The sequence below is a fragment of the Temnothorax nylanderi genome, unplaced genomic scaffold (assembly GCF_030848795.1).
Source record: "Temnothorax nylanderi isolate EJ_2023f unplaced genomic scaffold, tnyl_v1.0 TNYL_tig0051_pilon, whole genome shotgun sequence".
Lineage (NCBI taxonomy): Eukaryota > Metazoa > Arthropoda > Insecta > Hymenoptera > Formicidae > Temnothorax > Temnothorax nylanderi.
The window spans coordinates 326,235-352,931 of record NW_027249113.1 but is presented as its reverse complement, the minus strand read 5'-3'; the positions used below and the strand labels follow the sequence as shown (position 1 = coordinate 352,931).

The window sequence follows — 26,697 nt, the reverse complement described above, 5'->3', positions numbered from 1 at the left end:
ATTTGCACAATGTCCTCGGTCTCGTTTCACTGCCAAGTAGTGTTACATGCGTCACGTTGGAATCGTGAGTGTCCGACCCCACTTACAGTAAATGTCGTTGAAAGCGAAACGGAGTATATATACGTTCACCCCCCGGAAGGGTGAAGGGTGTATAATTATCCTTTGTGACACATACATGTATTTTGTATGGAAATAAATAAGTATAAGGTAGAGTACAAAGAAAACCACCTGTCTCTTCAAATGCCTTATTAGTGGATAACCGGGAAAGTAGCAAGCTGCATAAGTAAAGACACAAACTGAAGAAAAGGTCTTAAATAGTTTGTCTTTGTGTCTCCAATAATGAAAGACGTTGGCCGTAGCAAATTAGCTATCATTAAGAATGAAACATTAATGAGCTACGGAAGGGTAGTTATAAAGTCTACATTTCAAATTTTGTCTTTAGATAGATCTTAAATACAGTAGAATTCACTAATTGGGACTCAGTAGTGATCAGTAACGTCTGCTAATTGCTTGTGTAAAATAAACTAGAAAACTTAATTAAAAATATATAGAATACTAACTGCGCAAGAACGATAATACGGCTTCCAACATCGAAAAATTAATAATATTTGTTCGTAGATCTCTCTAATATGGTTCCTATCAATATTAACTAACAGATCCGATATATAAAGTTCGTGTCCGCGCGTTCATATCTTCCAAAACTTTGTATATCCTTTCCGATGAAAGTAATATGGATATCAATTATTACGTATTTATTAATAAAAAGGTTTTGAAGTTTGTTGGCCTTTATCCAACGAGTATCGTGAGATATATTGTGTGTTGTATGTGTATGATTACTATTGTTATACCGCAAGGAATTCAAATTTATGAGAATTGGGAAGATCTGTCTACCGTATTGGAAACGAGGTATGTATTCACAATTGCCCATTACTGATGACATAGCGGACTATAAATGTTGTATTACAATTTGACTGCTCGCTTTAAGAAAGATTTATAGATAATTCTATTTTATTTGTTTTTATAGTTCAGTATTGCTCACTATTTTACTTGCCTTATTAAAATCGCTAGTTTGGATAAGCAATAGAAGAAAAATGGATCCTTTTATACGATACATGTTAACGGATTACTGGGATATAATGACAACGTGTATTTCGAATAAACACGCGGATGTATATACGGCGTAAATAATTTTCCAAACTACAAATACACAAGTGCGTCTACAGATACATATATATTACATCATGTTATTTACTTGCAGATATGTGAAGAAAGGACATTCATATACTAAAGGATATTTATTTTTGATTTGTAATTCTTTAATGTTCTTCTTCAGTCTACCTATGATTGAGATATTTGTTGCTTCGATCAAAGGCCCTAACGATAATAGTACAAGACATTTTCCGTTTTTAGCTTTATATCCAGAATCTTATTATAATTTTCCGATGTACGAGGTAAAGGTCTTATTTTTAGGGGCTTGTTGAAATTGTTGGTGTGATAATATTTGTATGTATTCCCGTTTACGTAGATTATTTTTCTCTCACAAGTGGTAGCGACAAGCTTGTGTGGCCTTGTTATCCTGGGAACTGATACTTTAATTGCAACAGCATTGTTTCACACATGTGGCCATTTCAAAGTACTTCAAAGGAAGATAAAAAATATTGATACTGAAATTAACGTTAGTATTTACTTCAGAACCCTTTTATATATTGTCATATTATTATAAATTAATATATTTGACAATTATGTAAACATATCAAGTTTTTTGTTTAGGTACAACATGCATGCATTGCAGAAAATATGCAAAAAATTAAATTGCATGTGATAGACATTATTAAATATCATTATACGATTCTCTGGTAATAATTTTAAACAATTAAACGTACATGTTTATTGTAACGTATATGATAATATATGAAGTAAAATGTTACGATTTTGCACCTAGGTTTTGTGATTATATGGAAACAGTTTTCAGCCCAATGTTATTTCTGCAAACATTAGCTAGTAGTCTCATAATATGTCTGGTAGGTTTCCAAGTTGCGAGTGCAGGTATAACTGCAAATACAATCTCCAAGTCGTTTAAGTACCTCTCATATTTAATCATGGCACTTTTTCAATTGCTGCTCTTTTGTATGCCCGGTGATGCTTTAATATATGAGGTAACAATAAAAGTAGTATTCCATTTAAAAAAGACATATACAGACAGGCATATATACATACATATACGTGTATTATATGTTGTATCATAGAGTTCCATGATCTACAAAACTGTGTACGCAATTGCTTGGTATAAATTGCCAATTTTATTAAAAACCGAGATACATTTGCTCATATTGCGTAGTCAAAAACCTAGTAAAATAACCGCTGGAAAATTCTATGTAATGCACCTGGAGAATTTTACTGGAGTAAGAAATTATTACTTCTTGCATTAAAAAATGTGTATCAAAATTATGGAATTCCTAATTCCTAGTATATATGTATAGAAAAGATATTTTAATTCTAATATTTTTAGGTGTTGAGCACAGCTGCTTCATACTTCATGTTGCTCCGCAGTTTTGGCGCAGATTAAACTACTGTTAAATTATAACTGAACAAAATATTAAATGTGTAATTAAGTAATATAATACTAAAAAGAAAAAAAAATACAACATGAAAACTGTGTGTAGAAGCTTCGGCAACAGTATGGTTCGTATATCACTGTCCATTAATATACATATACTCTGTCCAACGAGAGATTGAGAGTAGATCGGACGAAAACTCGTCCGTCTCGCGCAGGTCTCCCCCTACGGAAGGTCTAGAAAAAGCCCTCCTCCACACTGCCGTGCCGTATACGAGCGCGCTACGCTCTCCACACTTTGCCCACCTATGCGCAGAACCACTCTCAATTCTCAATCTCTCATTGGACGAAGTATATATGCAGGATACTTTTGTTTCAGCAATACTCGTTACAAATATGCCCCCCAACCAAAATACATTTGGCACATATTATCTATATTTGTCGCGTCTAAAATTAAATGATTAGTTTGCCCTTCGACGCTAAGATGTAAAGCAATATTTTCTGCCTTTCTTCCGGGATATCGCATCAAACCTTTCAATCGTTGCTCAATGTTTTTTATATGTTCTACGGCCTAAAGCAAAAATAAATGGATTATTCTCATATCTTTTCTTCCATAATTTAATATGAAAGAACATATTTCTTATACCTTTTCATTTGTTTTTTCAGCTGCGTCACCAGGTTGATTTTTGTTCCAACTAACAAGTGGATCGTAGACAAAAGGTGTGAGTACGCTCATCAATGTACTCGATTCTTGCCGAAGTACTCGCATAGTAATTTGGCAGGCGCGTCTGAATGGTCCTTCAATCTTTAAAGGACCCATAGCATCTACCATATTATGTGTCAAGCGAAATGGTACACGTTCAGGCCAATCAAAAAGTTCGCCCTAAGAATTACAGTACATTAATTAGGATAAATAGTTAAGTTATAAATAAAATAAGAAACAAGAATTACATGATGTGTGTGTGTGTGTGTGTGTGTGTGTGTGTGTGCGTGTGTGTGCGCGCGCGCGCGCGCGCATATTAGATATATGTGCATGTAAAATATATGTTTTATAATTTTAAGTTGAAATTCGTTTTTCGAATTTCTAATACCTAACTGCTAAGTATGAGACTTACCCTGTTAAACAAGCAGTTGAAATCAACATGTACGCAATCTCCGCATGTAGAATCAAACAATATATTTTCTCCATGGCGATCACCAAGCCCAAGTATGTATCCCACCATGGACATGACAGCAGTAGTCCTAATATATGCCGTGCGAGCTTCATACCTTTTTCAAAAGTTAGAATAGTTAGATAATTGATATCTGTACATACACAAAATTACCAAAAAATATATATGAGGTATATTTTATTGGCACATACCATCCATATGAATCAGGAAACATGATGCGAAACCAATCGCTGAATATAGGGGGATGTCGTGGTAATAGCTTCTCCACAAATAATTGCCTCTTCTTTTCTAATGGATCTCTTAATGCTAATGAGAAGATAGAAATGAGGTAAAATAATTCTTTTTTACATGTTTTGAACATTCTCAATAATCATATTATAGCTTACCACATAGCATCGTTTTATATTCCTTATTTGTAGGTGCAATTCTTCTCTCTCTATATAGATTCATAAGAGTAGGTCGAAGACCAACCAGATTTGGTACCCACTCTATTAAACCGCATTCTTCGTTTAAAGGCACCACGCTCTGCAAATCAAGGATAGTTGATAACTTATTGAAATCAAATCTGAACAAAATGTATCGCTGGCAAGCCTTACTTACGTATGTGCGTATATAAAGCCTCCTTTGTCGTGATTCTGGATCATTTTGAAGATACTTATTCACGATATCATTAAATTCCATCAATCTGAAATCTTTGCGTAAATCGTCTTTCGGCTTACACATGAAGAGATATTCTTTGCCATCTGATCCCCTCAGCGCTATTCGTCGCGGCCGTTGAAGCGACGGCATTACTACCACGTTTTCTTCTATCTTTGTTATATGTACCCATCTCCTATATTACAAGTATAATATAAAATATATCGTGCTGTTACGAGAAAAAAGAATAATGTTTTAATAATAAATATAATATGTACCATAAGAATGGATTATGATTCTCAACTGAAGCGTTCTTAGGTGGAAGATGTAGTTGTCTGAATTTCGTTGTTGGCATCATGATCGAGCTGAAATCTTTAGTTGCAAGCAACCTTGGCAAATTTTTTGACAAATAACTCACAGTGGTATTTAGCGTTCCCTATTACAAAATGAGAAAAATGTTATTACATGTATTATTCTTCAATTCTTGGTACATTACACGTATTCTTCCATTATAATTAGTTTTGCTGATATTTGAACAATTGAATAACTTACTTCTGGTATCGATTTATTAGACAATTCAATCAGTCTTTCCCAAAGTCTGTGGAAATCTTTAATAAGTTTAGACATGTCCGAGGTTTTCAACTGTGGGTGATTTAAGATCTCTTGAGATCGTTTTTGACGCGCCGGATACGAAGACTACAACAAAGTAAAAAGTGTTTTATTATATTTCTATCAATAATATAAATGATATAACAAATATTGTATATATTATTAATAAAATATACATTAAAAACTGATGCCATCATCCATAAGCAATGTTGTGGGTACGCTGAAATCAATTTCACTAAAATCGCGCGAAGAGTACTTTGGACTTGCGGAGATGGATGACAAATCCTCGATATAAGTTGGCTGAATGCTGTCAGCCACATAAACGTCGGTAATCTATGATGGTAGACCTCTGAAATGTGGAAAACAATTCGTATTCTTTAATAGTATAAATAAATTTAGTCATAAATCTTTTTCTTTGATTTGGTTCAAATAGATACCCATGATTTGAGTCATCTTTGACAGCCGATCTTGGCGAAGTTTAATAATATCTGGCGGATCGGAAGTGATTGTAGCACGAGAAGCTGTATCCAACCAGATGGTCAACATCTTAGGCATCGAATGATGAATATACTTGCAGCCATATTGAAGCGATTTACCATAAAAATTCATCATGTGTATTTGCATGTCTCTTGATTGTATAAACACGTAAATTTTGTTATAACTTCAATCATATCGTGAACAAAATTGTATAGAAACACAAACCTACCGTCTATTTCTATCTTTGTCATCTTCAGACATTCTCTCAACAACAGTATCATAATACTGAGCACACGACACCCAACTTTTTTCCCAACCTCTCCATACATCGATCGCTTCTTTATAGTTAAAGATACAACCATCTGTATCGACGTTAAGAGTTTCATCGTTGTATTTTGCAAAAAGGAGCTTTGCCTGAAAGAAGTGTAGATATGAAATAACGATGTTACTTTCTGACAGTCAATGAATTTTATCTTTTAGCATTACAGACTGTGGTGTGCCCCTACCAAGACGGCAGCCCGCCACCACAATAATTAGCCGTGCACGGGCAAACGCGCTTTCTCGTGAACGCCTAGCTGCGTCGACTAAATATAGGTATAAACAAATTTGGCAAAAATACTCATTGCTCTCGTCGGCCGATCTAACCAAGAGTTGAATTGGCCACATACTCGCAGAGACGCGAGTGGTATTTTTGGGGACACACCACATCAACGACCTGTACTCCAAACAAACCTTTGCAAAGTGTCTTCTTTCTTCGTTACAATTTCCTAAGGATAATTGTTTGTAATATTGCGCTGGTTGAAAACAATTTGAAAAACAACGATTTAAAGTGGTAAAAGCATCTTCCTGGCAACCCTTCTGCCAATACAATTGAGCTTGTTCTATGTATAATGGTTGTGGTGGACACGTATCACTGGCCGATAAAATATGCATATACGCTTGTTGGTGCAAGCCAGTCCTAATGGAACAACTCATTTAACACAGAAATTACCAGAAATATGAAAGGAGTATATCGTATATCGTACGTACTTTCTAGCAATTTTGGCGCTCTTCAACCAGATTTTGCCAATTTCTTGCTTGAGCATTACATTTTCTGTATCTTGAGTTTTTCGCTGTAATTGTACAGCTAGATCTAAAGTAGCTCTGCGCATACTCAGGACAAATTCTACACCGCGAGATGCTCTCAATAATTGTCCACGTTTTTCCCATTCTCCCAGCATCGTTGGAAGTCCTTCTGCATTGTTCAACATCATTGAAGTTGCTTTATCAAATTCATTCAATATATGTAATCTGAAAATGACATCTCATTTTACATGCTACATCTAACAAATACATTTCAATTTAAAGAGAATATAAATTATTAATACTTACTTCATAATGTACGAGTAACTCTGTTGATAAGCTCCGGGTCGAGAAGCGTCTTCTAATAATGATACTAAATTCTTCTTTAACGAGAGCAAATCTGGTTTTATTCCCTTTATGAGATCATCTAGTAATACGTGTTTTATATTTTTTTGCGAGGACTCTTCAAATCGAGAGAAGTGAGAAAGTCTCCAAAAAAGCTCACGTTCCGTTATGAGAGGCTCTAATTCTGGCCTGTCATATCGAAAAAATGTTCCAGTTTACAAATAACTTAACTATATGTACATTTATTCGTACTGTAAAATATTACCTGTTACTCAACAGACCCTCCGTAATGTGTTTGGCAGTGAACGGTTGATCTAAGCCAAGGTAGCATTGAATCATACCTTGCAAATACGTATGCTTTGAGTCTTTTGTCTGCATGAGTCTCTCGTAACACGTAGCCGCGTCCTAATCGAATTCGTATTCAAGATGTAATTTGACTAAGTAAAATTACAGCTTTAATTAAAATTGTCTAATTTGTTTAACAGTACCTGAAGCTGTCCATTGACTTCGTGAGCTAAAACCAACTGTTGCAAGGTAGGGGATTGATCTTGAGTCGCCAAAATACCAGATACTCCGTCAGGCTCATCGAGTTGTGCATAAATTTTCTGCAATAGATAGATCTACATTGTGAAACAAGAAGAAATGTGTCATATACACCATGTTAAAGCATGAATCGTTACATACGGCAAGTAAACCTCCTTCTGTTAACTCTGATAAACCCTTATTACTGGATGCCATATGTTGCTCTAAATATATCAATGCACGGTGGTATTCCCGTGATTGGTAACAACCTTCTGCTATTACCAGACTGTCTAGTCTAGCGCAGAATTCTGGAAATATTAACAAAACAATTAATCATATCATATCTGATCTATACAAATCATATAAATTAATAGTATGTACATGATAAAATAGACACATTTTATTACAAACTTTTTATCGCTTCGTATCTATCATCTTGAAACAATCTTCGTTCTTTGAGCCACCTTTGCAAATGATCCAATACACAGAAGATTACCTGTTCCAATCATATAAAAACAGTTAACACTAATATTAAAACTTAACGTCAAATAAAATTATTAAAAAAACTTGTGCTAACTTGTGAACAGCGTGTACGTCTAGTTTCTTCCGAGATTCTCTTCTCATCAGTCTTTACAGTCTGTCCATATCTAAGTGGTCGATGACGCAGAAGTTCAGGATCTAATACCGATTTCTGTCTAACATTGATCACGGCTAACATTTCTTCTCTAATCTTAACATGTTCTTCTCCGTTATTTGTGATTATGTGTGCTAATGGATGCAACATATACATGTATATATTAAAATGGTTTAAATAGATTTAATAGACATATCGAACGCTTCAACTTACACACAATGTACGGTAGACAAAATATTAATGTTTTTATATCTCGTTTAAATGCCAATTTGCATGCCTGTAATACATTATTGAGCATTGTATCATGCACAGCATTAGACATACTGCACAGCCAGTTATAAGCCCAGTTTTCAACTGAAGAACCTGCTTCAGAACTATAAATTTTTGTATCAGTTTTCGATCAATGTAATGTAATAGTAGTTTGAAATTTCATATAAAGGTTACCCGTAAATAGGATGCGGGAATTCATCATCGTCACTAACAGTCGCTATCTTGTAATGTGATGTCAGAAAGGGGATAATAATCTGTTGCGTGTTGGGTGGTAAATTATTCCATAATTCACTATTTCGACCTTGCGGAGAAATATCATATGCTTTCAATATTTCCTAGAAAATAATATCATATTGATAAACAGAATTATATATTTTTTTTATTGCAAATGCATGTGTATAATATGTATGTGGGATTTCACACCTGTATAGCAAGTGAAAAACAATCCATACTTTGGCTGTTTTTTTGCAGTTGAAAAGCCCGCACATGTTCGGAAAGTAGTGCACACGCAAACTCTTCATTCATGTCTGATATAAATTTACTATCCTCTATAACATAAAAATTGTTTTAACGAATTTAGAAAGAGATAAGAATCATCATATTTATTATGATAAAAATATAAAACCTAATACCTCTAGAAATAATTCTTCGCGGAAGAAGACTCGGTTCGATAGCTCCTAATTCTCCGAGACATTCCCCATAACATAAACGGATAGATTCATCTTTATCTTGACATCCAATCAGCAGAGTATCTAATAGCTAAAACATATGGATACAGTAAATATATAATATACATGCGTAATGCATTTGTATATGTAATAATTATAAACGTACTTCAACGATTAATGGATGGACATCGGTGTCGCTTAATATCATTTTGTTAAGCTCACTACGGTGCTCCTCCAAAAACGTTTGCAAATATTTCAGAGCTCTAATTCGCACTTCATCAGTTTCGTGAGTAATGCGTTTCAACCACAATTTTAAATTAGCATTAAATCCCTCAGGTCTAAAATTGAAGATTTTTATAAAATACACAAAAAATTGTAAAATACACAAGTTAAGTGTACATTAAATATAGGTTTACCTTGCTTGTAAAATATATGCTTTAACTATATCAGATATGTGAGTGGGAGCTTTCATGTCATCTATAAAAAATAATTCTGAAATGTGGCTATTATGTCCACTATTTTGAACAATGAGAAACTCTAACATATCATTGACTTTTTCTGGAAACATTTTTTGCAGTGGTATTAACGATACGCATATTGTTGGAAACAGCGATCCTAATTCTTCAATAGCTATGCTGAAAACAAATTTTTGAGAATCATCACTTCAGAATATAATTAGCATTTTGCTTGATATTTCTTTGACATACTTGTTAATAAATGCATCCCACGCATCACAAGCCAAGCGCGAGAAGCCTGGTCTTTTAAATCCAAGCGAGGTTCGTAACGTGGCTAAAATTTTATATCTAAGCGGAGTTAAGTAAGTAGCGCCCATGTAACGAATTAAAACGGTCAGTGAAGCAAGTGCAGATTGCTGTGTAAATTCATCTGATTTGGGGCCGAGTTTTATATCAAAATTCACCAATATACCATGTAATCGTTGATTCAAATAGGACACCTGTGTGCATATATATAATGCATACAACATTGCAACATTGTGCACTGATCAATTATAATATAATTATTAAGGCACTTACAACTTGTTCTTGCGTACGAAACTTTCCTCTCTCCTGATTAGTATCATATTCTGAGATGATTTCTAATAAGCCTATTATTTTTTCAGGCGATTCATAAAAATTTAACATAAGTTCTTCAAAAATTTCCTGCAAAATTATAAAAAAAATTTTATACATACATATATATATATATATATATATACACAATATATGTATGTGTGTGTTTCTAACACATTTCATCATATTTCTCACGTTATAAAACAAGTAAAGAAAATTTAACAAAAACTGAAATTTCTTACCATAAAGGACTGTTTTGTAAGAACTGCAAGACTAGTTTCTGTTATTCTTGTCACAAGGTTCAAACACCCTGTAGTTATTTGGAGACGCGTTTCTAAGAACGCATAACTGCAAATGTACTAAAAAGAAGAAAGAGAAATATACAGTATACAGTCCAAATTATATTATATCAACACAGTTAAATCATTAAACACATAATTTCACATACTGGAAAATATTCTTGAAGCATTTGCTTTATGTCCATGTGTATCAATTTGGCTAAATCGTCTAAGAGTGCATTTGCATCTGGCACTTCAATGATAATGGCGATCAGAAAGCAGACCGCATAATGACCATCTTTGTACAGTAATTGACGTGATCCTTCATAGCCTATACATTTAGCAACGCGATGTACTGTAGTTGCCATATTATATGAGACACTTATATAATTGCTAACAGCACGTTTCATTAGAAGCTGCAAAATAAATTGATAACGCAAAGAGATATCATAATTTGTACACAACAATCTATATATGTGTATATACATATAATTATATACAATAATTACTTTCAAGGTGTCCTTTCGATATCGAATGTATAAAGCTTTTGGAGAAACATTTAGAAAGTCAGCAACATCCCGATATGCAGCTGTGGCAACTGCCACAGCTGCGTGTGACGAATTTGGATGTGTTATTGTAATTAAAAATACATCCAACATCCTTCTTTCTGTTATATGTAATGGAACACTAAAATTGTTACAATTGTTACATTAATTAGTCAGTTAATTAATAAAAAACTCAATATTTTCGTAAATTAAATAAATAGCTGTGCTACTAAATTCTCCATATCTTACCATACGAAATTTTTTGCAGTCTCAAGTAACGTATCATGTAAGGAATGATTGGAGGTGTTCAATGCAGTCATAAGCGTATTGGCTATAACGTTAATTACTAGCTCAACATACTCGTCTAAATCATCTGGTATAGTATCCGATAAACGTTCATCGTTACTTTCGAACATAGCGATCTTATTACTTAATAATTGCCCAATTATTGACGCAATATTCAATCGAATCTCAATATTCTCATCATGTATGTAAGAAAGCCATTTCTTCGTTACCTCATTCGAGTTAAATGATTTTATATGATTTGAAAAAGAAAGAATACTTTTCGAGATATGCAAACGTATGGAAACGTTAGTTGAAGAGAGTAGTTCGAAGTATGTATTAAAAATATGAGCGTAAGCTCTTGGCAGATGCATGTTGGATTTGACGTCTTTTGTCTTATTATCTGTACAGCATTCACAATGTATCCTCCACTTTTTGTTATCCAACGATTTACTAAAGATATGTGTTATTAGTTATTCCATAATTTCATGAATATAAACATATATACTAAAAAAATACCTTAATAAAATAATTCTTCCTTTTCCTGACGAGACACAGGCTACTTGACCCAAGACGTTTGCAAGAGCTTCGTGTATTTCCACTTTCGTCGAAGATAAGGCAGTGTTTAAAATATATTGGCAAACATCTTCTAATTTTATGTTTGCATCATTCAATAATAGCACACTGTGTCTATATTTCAATATAATTTTACGATTAATATAAGTACATGCCATTTAAAAACGCAGGACAAAATATAAGAACACTTACGACACTGCTGCAACAGCTATTTGCATTTCAGCATTCAATATACATGTGCGTAGTAATTTTAATCTTTCCTTTCCTTTGCCATGTATGCATAAGATTTCAAGGCACTCCGACATTGTTTTAACATCAAGAGATTTTGCTCTTTGCACCATTTTTTGGCTGATGTCCATAGATCCTTTGAAATCTTGTGTAAATGGCAATGCCAATATTGATTGCAGTAGAACTTTATTCGATTCATTGTGAGCCATTAAATACATTAAAATTTGAAAGATAATCTGCTCATTCTGACATTTATCAGAATTTAGGTTTTGTATGAGAATCCTTAATACAGTATTTAATTCGTTTTCATATAGTTTAACTTGAATCTTCTCTTTCTCTAGCCACAACTGCAGTGAGGATTGGGCCTTAATAATATGTAACACTTCTGTGAATTTTTCAACTTCTATAAGATTCATTAATTCGTTTGTTAATAATTTCCATGGCTCGCTGATTTCTGTTGCGAGAATAATTTTATCTGGTTCAATAGCCCGTCGAATATCGATAAAAACAAATTGGACAAGAATCTCGATAACAGTCTAAAATAAATACAAATTATTAAATATATAAATAATAGGTAATTTTTAAATAAAAAACAAGATATTACATACTGGGCAATGTACGAAGTAAGTCAACAGTTTTTTACTTTCTGAAGGGGTACAGGACCGTGGTTCTACAATTAAATATTGTTTAATTTTACAACACGCCGTTTCTTCTAGTTTCTTTATCGGTTCAATTTTTACATCGTATGCTGGAAAGAGAATATGATTTATACAATTTATACAAATGTATTTAAGAAGAATATGTGTATAAATTAAAATAAAATAAAAAAATACTCACTAACAAATTCGGAAGCTATAAAATCAATCACTTGGAAACACAAATCTGTTACATTAGAAGAAACATGTGATGCTTGTATCAATCGTTTCAATGTCTCTGCAAATTGAGACAACATGTGTATGGGTAATTGACCCGCATTAATCCAAGCTGGAAGACTCTTCACTATTTCTATGCTATACGTAATTATGCTCGTACATTTCTAAAAAGATTCAAATAGAATATATCTTAAGATATATTAATACAAACTTTATTTAAACTTCAATCACTTATATTACTAAATTTCAATACTTACATTATCATTAACAGTAAAGTTCTCTATTATTTCTGTGAATAGTTGTAACGCTTCAATTTTCAAATTTGGAGGAGAATTGACCAGGATTGTCATAATTCTATCCCATAACTCTACTTCATCCCAAACTGAAACGCTAGTTTTTGCAATTATCTGCCAATACAAATATCATCGTTATTGAAATCAATGAGTGTCGTTAGAAACTTTTAATTAGAAAATCTGTGAATTAGAAAAACAAAAACCTTTAACAGAGATGTTTGAATCAATGGTACATTTGACAATTTAATTTTTGCAGGAAATGGTGTCAAGTCCAAATTTTCTATAACATCCTTTTCTGTATGAAACTTTGATAGAGTCATCTCTTCTGTGGCACCTCCATAAAACTCGGACATTTCTATAAAGAAAATGTAATGGCTTGTTGTCAGTAAAAAATATATTTAATCATGTTTTTACCTTATTATATTTACTATTATGTTTGATCCATTGTTAATCTATTATTACGTACCATCAAGTATACTCAGGTACTCTGAAGTAATGGTCTGAAACATTGGCATGTGATGCCTTGATAATATTCTGAGCATACAAGCTTGTACTTCAATGCTATTTGAAAGCACCACATCGCTCGATGGTTTACAGACCAAATAGAACAGCGTGCCAAATAACCAGGTTGTAAATCCTGAAAACACACAGGTGACGATATGTTATCAAGTGCAAGTTTCAACAATATTGCACCAATAAATACGCTACCTGTATATTGTTGCTGTAAAGTGACATCCGCCGAACCATTAGTAAACGATGGAACTAATACAGTAGTTAAAGTAGAGGATCTCTTCAATAAAGATTCCAGAAGGGAGCAGAGCATCTGTTCCGTCGAAGGATTCTCCAAATCGGAGAATATCGCTATTATTGGATTGTTGATGTACTTCCATACTGAGTGTGCTACAGATATCCTACAACGGGAAATATCTGTTGTTAAAATACACTAGTGTCTATCACATCATCTTGCGACAAGAATGTACAAAATAATTTGTTAACCTTTGAAATTGGTAAGTTAGTTTGGCACACATACATTTTTTGTGAGATATTTTATAATGACAAAGTTACAAGAATATTATAAATCATTACACATAAAATTATTATTTTCCAGATACTGTTATGCTTTATGTTTCAATCGTATAGCAGGTACGTATAGTTGATTGCCTGACAGATGCAGTTTTGTCCTTAATTGGAACGGTATATTGATATATTTGTAGCAGAAACTTATACTTACGTTTTATTATCTTGAGGAGTTGCCGAATCTTCATTCGTTTCCATTGTTGCGTACAAATGGTAAATAAACGGAATGTAACGTGTAGCCTTAGATCAAAGGATTTCTCCTTTCTCTCGTTTCCACTTTTGGTTCTGTCGAGACAAAAAATCCATAAATTTTTCCACGGAACTTCATATCAACTGTAAATTCTTTATTCTTCTTGATTAAAAAATATTCTTTTACGCACACAAGTTGTCAAGTAAACAAATTAATTTGTGACGAAACCTTCCGCGTTTATTTAAAATCTCGTCAAGTCGTGTTACGCACTGCGCACCGTGGAAATATAAAACGTATTTCACGTAATGATGGAATTTAATTTTGCAGAAAAATTTAAACGAATAGACGCACTGATGGAAGACGAAATTTATACGTATTATCTTTTTAAACATTTAACACGCAGCTTCAACAAATAACCACTCACCGTGCAGACTCCGAACTGCGTGGTCCAATGGTTGACGGCACGTTAAATATCCCAAAGTTTTTTTTTTTTTAACTCCGAACTACAGCTGACTACCACGAGTACCGCGAATGGCGCGAACGGTATTTCAATTGTTTCGTACTTTTTACTTGTTTGTCAACGAGAGAGTTTTTCGCCGCGCGTCCCGAAACTCATGCGGAAATAGGTTTGGCTACCGCCGCCAATAGTCGTATCGTTTCGAAGTGCCGAAGGTGCGGGAGGGAGCAGCACCCTCGGCAATGGCGCGCGCGGCGCGCACGCGCAGGCGCGATCAGCTGTTTCCGTCTAGTCACGACGTGGGGTGTTTCTCGCGCGGGCGTGCGTACGTGCGTGCGTGCGTGTGTGTGTGTGTGCCGTTCGTAATGTTTTTCTCGCGCGAGGGCTTGCACGCGCGCCGATAACGACTCGCGACGGTCCCGCGCGTCCCGCGTCGCGTTCCCGGCCCATTGAAATTCCTCTCGAGCGCCCCGTTCCCCGTCCCCCCTACCCCGGATAGGCGACTGGCGATCCCGCTCTCGGCGCCCGTCGGCGCCGGAAGCTTTTCGATAATACACCATGTCAGATTTTCGCGGCGACGGTTGGTGACGGTAGTGGTGGTGGTGGTGGTGGTGTGGCAGACGTGATCGCGGTGATGGTGGTGGTGCCGCTGTCGTCGACGTCGCTCGTCGCCGTTCGTCGTCGTTGCGATATACCCGTACGCCCGTGCCCGCGCGTTCAAGAGGGGCATCGCGACGACGAGTGCGAGATAAAAAGCCGTTCCTAATGCGGCGGACAATAACGCCGGCGCCCCGTAAAAGGAGAGGATGAGGCCCCGCGTGCTCTGCGTGTACTGGGCGCTGCTCCTGATATCGACGGTGTCCAGGTAAGGCCTGAGACCGATAAGGCATCGCGCCGTGCCGTGCCGCGCCGCGCTGCGCCGCGCCGCGCCGATCCATTCGAACGTAACGATTCGATCGAGTATACAAGTCACGACGAGCGATCTCGTTCACGGTCGTATTCGGGAATGCGAAAGCGATGTCTTGCGCAAGCTTCCTTCTCCAGTTTACATCTCTGAATGGAGCAAGTTCAAAGCTTTTGCGAACCGCTGGAGTATTCGTGGATATCGCGCGACCCACTTGTCTGGGAATATTTTTGGAGTAGATTTTCGAAAAGATTAACGCGGTGAGACAGAATTAAGTATAATTTATGTAGAATGTTTTTTTTTTATCTTTTTGATTATTCTGACAACGTTGTATTTAAATCTTATTCGTCACCGGATGCGATTTTTTAAGTGAATGTTAAAACAGCAACTTGAACATTGAATGTCGAATTAAATTTCTGTTACAATTGTTAAATTGAATTTTAGTAGACAGTGAGGTTCTTCAGAAAATCTTGCAAAACTTGACAGGATTGTTTGTCAATGTGCGAAGAACTGTAACTAATCTTTTTATGAAACTTTTGTAAGAGATAATTGCTTATACTCTTGCTTATGCAACACTGACGCGATGTTACTTAACACTGGACAATAAGGCAATTTCTTTTTGTTGCAGCGGACTTCTGTTTTTAATAGTAGCTTCGGAGAACGCGCAAACCAAAGATTCTTTTTTCGATTCTGAGAAGAATGAGACTTACGGGGCTTACAGTAATGTTACGCTCAATTACGAAGGTCATGAAAGTTTTGAGTCTTCGTCTATACTGGATGCTGAAACTGGAGCATTGAAGACTAATCAGAATCTACATGGCCAGGTAGAACCATTACACAATTTTTCAGCTTGTAAAAAATATAAGAAGGATATTTACTATATGAATATATAATGTTAAAAGTGTATTTTTCTCATATTGTGAGAATATAATAATACATAATATGTATATCATTATTATAATATATGTAATAATGCATTATTATATGTATTATAATGGTATATATACATGTAAGAATGTTTAAATAAATCTTTTCTACATTTTCTACTTGCGTATATGGTTTGTTTTATATGTTTTTTTCGTTATATTACAGCAAGAAGCTACAGTTTCTGCTAGTTTCGAGACAATTACTAATGATGATGCAGAGGAGAAAAAGAATATGGATATTTTAGCCGAAAGTCTCTCGCAACAGCCTAATCTTTCTCAAGGGTGAGTTTGTGCACATAGTCACTTTATTTTTTAATAAACCAGCACTTTCAAATAGCAGATTCGTATTGATTTCATCAAGGAAGAGAAGCAAAAATATTTTCGGTTGTTTGCGAAGAAAAATACACACACGCTCTTTGTATAGATTTTCAAAACGGAATTCTTCGATAAAAACGTTGAAAGTTTAACATTGCAATATTCTGTTTAACAATACGAGTTAAAACGAACCAAATCCTCGATAAAATTTAACTCGCGAGAGTTTACCGAATAATGAAATAAATTACGGAAGCTTTCATAACAATTAAAAATTTATAACAAAAGAATACATATATATTTCTTGCAGATATTTTTATAATTATTTGTATGAAGTTGTTAATCTTTAAAATTGTTGTGTCATTAGTTGTAACTAATTAATTTCTGTTGGTCACAGCAAGACCTGCGCTACGAATAATTACAGAAATTTAGCGAGTACAACGAAGAGATATAAACTGACCAATACTGTGTGAAAAAAAATAAGGCTGTTATTATTATTCTTATTTATAATCGATATAAACTTGTAGGGATATAAACTGTAGATGCAGTAATTTATGTTACATATAAATTATTTTATTATTTGATATGTAAAATATTTCTCTTTATTATTTTAAACTATTTGCGCTTGACAATAAATTCATTATCGCGCATAAATACAGTATAAATGTTTTATATATTTTTAAAAATATTAAGATAATTAAGATATCAAAGTTGTAGAAGTTACTTCTTTCGCAATCGTTAACATAAATTTGCTATAAAGAGTTTTATCCGTTTGAGATCACAACGAAAGTTAAGAGATCAAGATCTTGGCAAAGTTCTTTCTTAAATTTCGATTTTTGGATGTTAAAATAAAATGATATAATAATGCAGGATGATAATAACATTTCAATTTTAAACAAGTTTAGCTTTTTATATGAGAATATTTTTATATAAAGAAAATAAAACTGTGAATGTTTACATTATTAAGAGTTTCCTCTTCTCTTTTTTTTGTAGCAGATCTTTGTAAGTCAAATATACTATTTAATATTTATGCTGGCATTAAAGAGACTATCAGTCGACCTGTATCTTAAAATTGTAGAATATTCTTTTATGCTTTTGATTTTATCCTCAGTGACTGAATAATATTTACTTTTTTTTATTTTATTCTGCAATATTCCACATTATACGTTGAAAAATTACTTTTTTGCGAAACGTGAATAAAATATATGATTAGTATCTTTAAATAAAAAGAAATTGTCTTGAATACAAAAAAAAAGTTTTGTTGTTCTCCTGTGCTGTTGTCTGCGCTACGTTCTGCAAAATATACATGATGCATATGCAACATCATATGCATATTTCGCGACAGTCTATATATGTACTTGCAAATTATGATGCATGAAAATGTAGAGTGGAAATGCCAGGCGATATAAGTGCCGGGAATATTTCCCAGGCTTTTCTGCATAAAGTGCAAATCAATTTTATTGCATGTGTCTTATTCGTCGGTTTCTTTTATTTTTTTGTGATTGGAGCAGATTTTTCGAGAACTTGTATTATCACGAGTTTTTCGTCAGCATTCGCTCATATTTGTCTTCATGATATCGAGGTACTGTCTGACTCGTTGCATAATAATTTGTCTGTTGACAAATTATTTCACATGCATTATCACATTTCACACGCACTATCATATGTATTTACATTAAACGATCGATTTACCATAACGGTTGTTAATTCTAATGTACACGTCGTTAAAAGAGTGATTCTTTTACTCGTTAGCCGCACCAGACGATGGCGTCATTATCTTCATTACCGGTATACTTTTGTCGCGTAAATTGCATTCGTTTGGCTTTAATATTTTCTTTATATCCCCCGAAAGAAAAAGAGAGAAAAGATATATTGATTATGTCAGTAATATCGCAAAGAATCTAAGAATCACTACCTTCAAAGAGAAGCATCTCCATATCGGAAATTTATAGGAAGTGCAGAAATTAATGATGTTCTAGTGTTGTTTTCCCTGTTGCGAGCGCAATATGCAATAATTGATTTTTCCTCAGTAAATAGGAGCATTTATAATTTATTAATATAATAACGTCGTAACGTGTACAATGACACGTCTATTATTATGTATGCGTGTGGTGGCCTCACAGGAAATAAATGAATTTTATCATTATCACTTCGTGGACTTTTGCGTTGTAGCGTAGAGTAAGGTTTACAATAACGGTAATAACACTTCACGAATACAAAATTGTCGAAGAGCTATGAATAATGTAAAATGCACTTAGCGCAAAGCGCTGACCAATCTCTTCGTTGTACTCGCTAAATTTCTGTAATTATTTGTAGCGCAGGTCTTGCTGTGACCAACAGAAATTAATTAGTTACAACTAATGACACAACAATTTTAAAGATTAACAACTTCATACAAATAATTATAAAAATGTTTGCAAGAAATCGTATTCTTTTGTTATAAATTTTTAATTTTTATGAAAGCTTACCATAATTTATTTCATTATTCGGTGAACTCTCGCGAGTTAAATTTTATTGAAAATTTGATCGAGGATTTTGTTCGTTTTAACTCGCATTGTTAAACAGAATATTGCAATGTTAAACTTTCAACGTTTTTATCGAAGAATTACGTTTTGAAAATCTATACAAAGAGCGTGTGTGTATTTTTCTTCGCAAACAACCGAAAATATTTTTGCTTCTCTTCCTTGATGAAATCAATACGAATTTATACTGTTCATCGTTAAATAAATATTATTTGTTTGTAAATAGATTATTCGTTTGTAAATAAAATAATTTAACAGATACAAGTGCGTTTTAGCTACTGTAAACTGTTACGTAATTCTGCATCGGCATATTTATCATGCAATTTCGTTGTTTTTTTAATAGAAATATCTGTTTTTTTTCAGTTTTATCTCTGTTTTTATTTATTGATATAAAAAATATAATTTGTATATAGAAGATGTTGCAGTCGCAATATGAATTTTTTTAAAGCCATTTTTAATACATATATTTTTTTAGATTAAAACATTAATAACTCTGTGAGCGATTGAAAATAGTAATATTCCTGCAAATAAAACTTTCGTTCCAGTAACACGAAGGTTTTATCATCTGTACAAATTTAGATACATTAATTTTCAAAAATTTAATGATAAGGATATTTAAAATCTTCATAATTTGTCGTGGAGGCTAAAATTAATATCGGTCATTATCACTTTTTTTTAAAACATCGCAGAATAAATGCAGAATCTATGAAAGAAATAATAGATTTCAGTTGATAGATATTAGATCGTTTGACAAGTTGTACGTTGACATTCTTGCTAATCAAATATTTATCCTATAAGCCGTATACCGCGACATTGAATTGCTTGGGCGTTTCTCGACCGTCGAGTTCTCTTATTGGTAACCGATAGAACTTAGCAGGGAAAATTAATCTCTATCGCTATGCGTGTACGTATGTGTTTGTGTGTATATGAGCTGTATCTCTTCGGCTCATTAATATCGAGATAGATTCTAACGATCCGTCCCCATGCTCCTTTCGCTCCTTATAGATTCCAACGTTAAGCCGCCAGGATCAAGTCTCGATCGCCTGAGTGTGCTACTCGAATCGACGTCGTTATATCGCCGTGTATCTAACAAGAGGAATTAGGCGCGTATTTGGGGCGCTTATTGTTAAAGCAAATTAATCCCATTCAATGCCAACGTGTGCGGCGCACATGTATCTCGCGCTTAATGATAGAACAGCGATTTCTTCCAACACCGATATCTCGAAATGTTATATCGCTTTACACTTGCGTTATACATTTATTACATGCTCATATTTCGTACACGTGCCGACGATAAGGGCAATATAATTATGCAATGATGAGTGTGTATTTTAATTTCGCAATTATTCCGTAATTCAGCCTGGAATTCCTTAATGACGTCAGCAAGTTAAAAGACCAATTAACAAAGCATCTGCTATTAATGCGATTGACAAATGATTAGATATAGATTAACAGAAGGTTAATACAACAGCTTATGCATTCCGTTCATAATCTATCTCTTCTCTCTCTGCATATCGTGTTTGACGTACATTATTTCAATTAATTTATCGATAACTTGTAAGATCTATATAATTTGTGTTCAGAATAATACATGAAGTAACTGTGCGTTTAATTTAATTATTTAATTATTATTAAATCAATTTTTTTTAATTGAAAAATTTGTCATTAAATTGTATTGATTGATGATTACATCTGCGAAGTAGTAATGAAAGTTTGACGTATGGTTTCTATATTTTTTCCTGCAGAATTCGAATCCGTCGAGAAAATGGGTCTAACACGTAACAATATCATTTTATAATTATTTCAAACTAAAAAAAACCGAAAAATGACCTTTTCGGCGCTTTTAGGTACATATATCTCCGAAACCTGACGTGATAGAGCAATTCGGGTAACGGATTCGATTTCAGCACGCCAAAATTCTTCGGAAACGACTATTGAGATTTCAGGATCAAAATTGATGTCGGCCTATGAAATCTAACCAGCGCTTTTCATCCTTGACGCAAACAATCTGTTTTTTCTTGGTATAATATCAAGACAACTATAGCAATGCACTCCGCATCTATCTGCAGCAATTAATATGAAGGGACAATATATAGGTCGATACGATTCTATTGTATAACCAATGTTCGTGATATTATTTATAAGAATGACTATCTTTAGAAACATATAAGAATCTAAGGCTAAAAGATATCTATCGGTCTTGAAATAGCTTGTATATATAATATATAATAGCTTCGCGTTTAATGAACATATATATACATATCTGCGAAATTAGCGCTCCATTTTTAGAATTTTAATATAATTCTATAAAATTCTGACTCTCTTCCTCAAAAAGTTTTAGAACTCTCGATACACTTCAAGAACTGATATAGCGATCGATGAATTTGAAGAAAGTAAGAATTTACAAACGTATTATATCACGGAAAAAAAAGGTTTTGCTGCAACAGCAAATTTATTTGTTAAATATGGGACAACTAACATTTTTTGCTGCGAGAGCTAATTAATTTTGCAATAATAGCAAAACCTTCTGTTGCAATAGCAAAAAGTTTTGCTGAACTTTGCTATTGCAGAAACAGGTTTTACTATTATTGCAAAATTAATTAGCTCTCGCAGCAAAAATATAATAGAAACAATGCTTTAATTAAATTTAAAAACAAATAATTACTTGCATAATTATTAATAATGGCCATTAATTATTATTGTATTAATACTAATTATTACTAACATCTGGCATCGCGTTTTCTTAACACGAATACATGTCATTTTAAGCAATTGCGTTGAATACTCTAGGCACATTTGTCTTCGCGCAGCAGCGCAGATTAAAAGCGTGTCTACTTTACGGATATCGAGATGAAAAACGAGTCGTTGGATTGCGTTTATATTTCGTTTTCTATCGCGAGAACCTATTGCGCGCTAGTACGCGGGGGATGACGTTGTACGGGGGATGCTTCTGGCGAGCGTCCAACTCGGCCGTGTAACCGATCCCGAGATCAGGCCGGAGTTTTATGCAAAACCCTCACTTCCTCGCACTTCCTCGTTCGAGAAGAGCTCGCACATTCATTGCTCGCGTGTCACTATAGAGCCACGGAAATACCGTTTGTCGGAAGCGCGACCTGCGCCGGGCCGGAACCGGGAATCGCCCTGTGTATATGCTTTCGTACAGCATGCTGCAATTGCAGCTGTGTCCTCCTTTTCGAGGTATCTACAGCGGGGATCATGCTTGTATCCCTCCCTCACGAATTACGTTTCACGTCGATAAAAACGCGGTACAAGCCGCATCATTCGCGATGCCAACATTTTTCTGATGCGCGGGATGTTGCAGAACGTCCGACCTCATTTCTCATGTCGGATTCTTTGATGAATTTAGGATCGCTGCTTCCTCGGGGAAAATTCTGGGGATCATCATCTGCTGCAGTTTCTTTATATTGTTAAGTTCAAGATAAAAGAGTTTTTTATTTTATTTTGTATTTTACCTATTTGCGGCTTCTGGCAATAGAACTTTTTATTAAAATTTTTACATTTTGTCTAATCTGTTTAAACGTTTCGTTATTGATTTCGAAATAAAAGTTCATTATTGTCTCGAAGAACTGCATCTACGTGTTAAATCTTGCGGTGTATCGATCACAGCTTTTTTCGGAGTGTATAATCAATCTATTTCTAACGCGGAGAGATTCAATTTCGATGAAAAAATGTTCTATATAAAAAAAAGACTAAACTGATAACTCAGTATATATTTGGACGCGCGGCATACGTGAAGTCGATATCGGATTAACGCGTTCTTTTTATCACCGTAGCGTAATAAAACGTAATGTTTCTTCTGTGACGTAGAGAGGCGCAGGCATTTGTACGACGAGAGACGCAGACTTGAAAAATTATATTATTGAAAGTACGCGAGAAGCTTTTCCGTCTTCTTTTCGTCTCCGTTGAAAAGACGTGTAGATCGATAAATCACCGCGCTTTCCAGCTCCGACGATCGGCGAACGGTCTTTAATTCCACATATGGAGCATCGAGATTTATTTAGGGTCGCCTTGTGTGTGGCATTTTCTTTAGTCGGACAAATTTTGACACTTCGATCGTGAACATGCATCTTTGGACGCACGTACAGACGATATTGCAAAATTATATTATCTATATTTGGTGTCTCTGTATAATATCCAGTAAAAAAATTAACGAAAGAATGATCAATGTCAGTGGATAACTGACATTTCGAAAAACTATGTTGATAATTTCCTATTTCGCCACTTTGGTCGCTGTCGCATTCAATGTATTTTCCCAATATTGTTTTAATATTTACCGAGATATTTTTACACAGAGAGTATTTTTGTGTATTTTTTAATTTTAATTAAACAGACGCCACTTTATTCGAAGCTTCTTAGCTTTTCATATTAGATACTTTTGAAATAAAATCTCAAAATAGAAATATAACAGGACCTTTTCGAAGAAAAGTTCTGAAAAGAAAACATTTATCACAAGAATTCCGCCATACGTAACACAATCTGGAAGATGCAGAACGTTAAAAATTTACAAACGAAATACCTTCCGGGCGGAGCACGCGCCACTCTTGCTCGTCTCACTTTTACACGTGAATACTTTATAGGGCATAAAAAGCATCGCAGCAACCGTGGTTGGCTGCAAATTGTTAGAACTCCGTTCTGCGGAGTCAGGGGGATGGGCGTTCGGGCGGTCAGGCGGACCAAGAGGGGATTCCTGGAGAAAAAGGGCAGATTAGAAAGGACGAGAAAGCCTCGACGGAGGGAAAGTCGCGCACCGACTCGGGCACCGCGACACGAGGGGGGAAGGAGGTAAGAGAGAAGGGTGCTGGTGGAAGCAGTCAAGTAGGCTGACAGTGCGGTCGTGAGGGGGTGGTGGCGTGGAAGGGTCGCGCGCTGCGACGCGACGCTGCACGAGAGGGCGGATTGCGATTGTGTCAGTCCACGTTCGAGCGGCCGCCGGTATGGGCGCGTGAACGGACCAGTTGATCGGGCACCGCGTTTCTTCTCAACCCTCGTCGCGGTTTTGCGACCGAAAACTTGACTAAACCGCGACTAAGACGCGTCTAAGACGCGCGATCGTTAGGTGACCGAAAGAGAGAAAGTGCGTGCGTACCTATATGCGTGAAACTACGCGAAGAATTGACCCAGTGGGTTGGTCACTGGTGCATGCGTGTCGTTAAAGACTCGGATGATTGGCTCGAAAGGATATTCTCGATATTCGATCAATATTTATTGTCGATGTGAAATTCGCACGGCGACGATCTTTTGATGCACGTATATATCGAGAGGAAACCGGTACCAGTACAATTTTTTACAATTCTGTATTTAGTTCGTGGTAGTTTTGAACGTGACCGGGGGTCCTGCGAAGAGATTGATTAGTGAAATTGTCGTTGATACACGATAGATCTACGGCACATTGTTAATATTTATCACGTCAATATTTATCAGCGACATTTTTTCATTCAACATTTGAAAAGTATGTTAGTTTCTTAAATATATGCATCGTTATTTTTCGTACTGATGATTTTTTGGTTTATTGGATGATTATTTGTCGTCATATGTTCAGTAATACATTCGTCAACGTCGAGGTCCAATAAACATTGCTCATTTGAAGATTTCTTAAGTAATAGTTTATAATAGTTGTAATGATTAATCTGCTAGCATTTATATTCGTCTACCGTTAGACATGATTGGGATACGTCTTGGTAAGGAAATATCTAGAAACGTGCATCGCCTACAGAGATCTTATCACGATTTATTCTGGCTATGTCAAGGAATCACAGAAATTCGTTCACGTGTTCCGCGCGAGTCCGTCCAGCTCAGTACAGTCTGTACGTCGCATGATCGTTAATTTCCTATTTATTGAACTGAATTTAAGAATCTTTATGACTCACCCGCGAAACACGCTTTTAAACTTTTTTTGTTTTACAAAGCACCACGTTATTTTATTTTATTTTAAAAGAGAACAAGATTGGACCCATTTTTTTCACATTCGATTTTGGTCATAAAGTAGGTACCAAACGAAAGGTCTCGTCAATCTGATTACAGATATGTCAGTCTCAGAGTGTACCTATTTACCGTTCCAGAGATATCGGGCTCCAAAAATTCCCACGGTATCTATCCCACGGTCACAACAATCCATTTACAATTCCTGCTGAAAGTCTGTCTAATATTGCTATCGATCGAATTTTCTAAAAGTCTAAAATACGAAATTAGCGTCTGCATTGGGAGGTGAAAAAAATGCGAGGTATTTTTTTAAATCTTCCGGCGCCGGAGAAAATGAGATCACGGTAAATTTATTGCGACACGTTTTTAAGGTTTCTAACGATCAAGAAAATGCTTGTACCATTCACGTGCTGAAAAGGAGAATTCTTATTACGATGACGATATTTCGACGTTATACCCTCCGCTCTTGATCGAAGATACACTAAGAAAAAAGTTATTTGCATTTTAGTAAATATTAGTTTGCATACAACTGTGACTTCACTTATTAAAATGAAGAAAATTTTCCTTTTTATTAATATATTTTTTTCTCAGTGAATACACATATACTAATAAAAAAGAAAATTTTCTTCATTTTAGTAAATGGAGTTGTATGCAAACTAATATTTACTAAAATGCAGAAAATTGTTTTTCTCAGTGTATAAAAAATATTATCCGACATAACAAATGAAGACATACAAATGTGAACTGAATGTAATAAAATATTTTTTTGAACATATAGAGATAGCATGAATAAATCTGGAAAAGCTTTTAAAAATACATATACAGCATCAATTTCAAGGTGTACAGTATCTGTTGAAAAAAGGTCTTTTCATCGTTGTTATATATGAGATGATAAAAAAAAAGTGATTGGTGCGTGCATTGTTAAACTTTCCTCTCCACCTTGTATTATAAAACGGAATTTCTTTCATCGGACTTTTCCTAGCAGGGTAGGTTGGCGGATAACTTTCACGTTTCCCTTACGCTCCTTCTCGGAGCACTCGGTGCGGAATTTGTCGAATTTGTTATACGCTCTTGCGCGCGAAGGAACTACGTGAAAGCCACGACGGCGCTCGGAAGAGAGAAACTGCATTCTTCTCGGAATCATCTTTCGGGTTTCGACAAATAGATAGGGACCGCCAACCAAATCCATGACTTTCTTGTATGGCAATAAGGCAAATGAAACTTTTCACTGCGACTCGCTGCCAGAAAGTAAAAAGCGCGACCATGTAGATTTTTC

The 26,697-nt window shown here is 35.0% G+C and overlaps 2 protein-coding genes and 1 pseudogene across 5 annotated transcripts in view; 2 read left to right on the top strand and 1 right to left on the bottom strand.

The window, feature by feature from the left end:
- Positions 1 to 257: 257 nt before the first annotated feature.
- On the top strand, positions 258 to 2,639 carry LOC139772528 (odorant receptor 13a-like; annotated as a pseudogene).
- Positions 1,872 to 15,136, bottom strand: LOC139772521 (serine/threonine-protein kinase ATR). Of its 2 annotated transcripts, none has more exons than XM_071706249.1 (41): positions 14,785 to 15,136; positions 14,325 to 14,455; positions 13,802 to 14,004; positions 13,560 to 13,730; positions 13,297 to 13,448; positions 13,058 to 13,207; positions 12,766 to 12,964; positions 12,537 to 12,676; positions 11,893 to 12,464; positions 11,644 to 11,814; positions 11,092 to 11,577; positions 10,807 to 10,984; positions 10,468 to 10,713; positions 10,262 to 10,378; positions 9,984 to 10,109; positions 9,657 to 9,904; positions 9,366 to 9,584; positions 9,116 to 9,287; positions 8,914 to 9,040; positions 8,705 to 8,829; positions 8,456 to 8,616; positions 8,225 to 8,385; positions 7,955 to 8,145; positions 7,789 to 7,873; positions 7,540 to 7,685; positions 7,344 to 7,460; positions 7,121 to 7,260; positions 6,820 to 7,044; positions 6,478 to 6,738; positions 6,181 to 6,406; positions 5,678 to 5,862; positions 5,409 to 5,599; positions 5,148 to 5,320; positions 4,915 to 5,058; positions 4,641 to 4,798; positions 4,327 to 4,558; positions 4,113 to 4,251; positions 3,918 to 4,032; positions 3,670 to 3,823; positions 3,201 to 3,437; positions 1,872 to 3,125 (listed from the first exon to the last, which is right to left on the bottom strand). In XM_071706249.1, exons 2-41 carry the CDS (start codon positions 14,366 to 14,368, stop codon positions 2,943 to 2,945), a joined length of 7,470 nt encoding a protein of 2,489 aa, XP_071562350.1. In that variant the 5' UTR covers positions 14,369 to 14,455; positions 14,785 to 15,136; the 3' UTR covers positions 1,872 to 2,942. The 2 variants fall into 2 exon arrangements, with proteins under 2 accessions (XP_071562350.1, XP_071562351.1); XM_071706250.1 differs by lacking the exon at positions 14,785 to 15,136 and adding an exon at positions 14,551 to 14,718.
- Positions 15,137 to 15,342: 206 nt separating this feature from the next.
- Positions 15,343 to 26,697, top strand: part of LOC139772522 (SUN domain-containing ossification factor) — a 39,067-nt gene continuing 27,712 nt past the window's right edge. The window contains exons 1-3 of one of the 3 annotated variants that reach the window (XM_071706251.1): positions 15,343 to 15,682; positions 16,350 to 16,545; positions 16,814 to 16,929. In XM_071706251.1, the coding sequence (XP_071562352.1) occupies positions 15,624 to 15,682; positions 16,350 to 16,545; positions 16,814 to 16,929 (371 nt within the window). In that variant the 5' untranslated portion in view covers positions 15,343 to 15,623. Of the gene's footprint in view, positions 15,683 to 16,349; positions 16,546 to 16,813; positions 16,930 to 24,347; positions 24,952 to 26,697 lie in introns of those variants that run through there. The other 2 variants (XM_071706254.1, XM_071706253.1) reach the window with 2 other exon arrangements.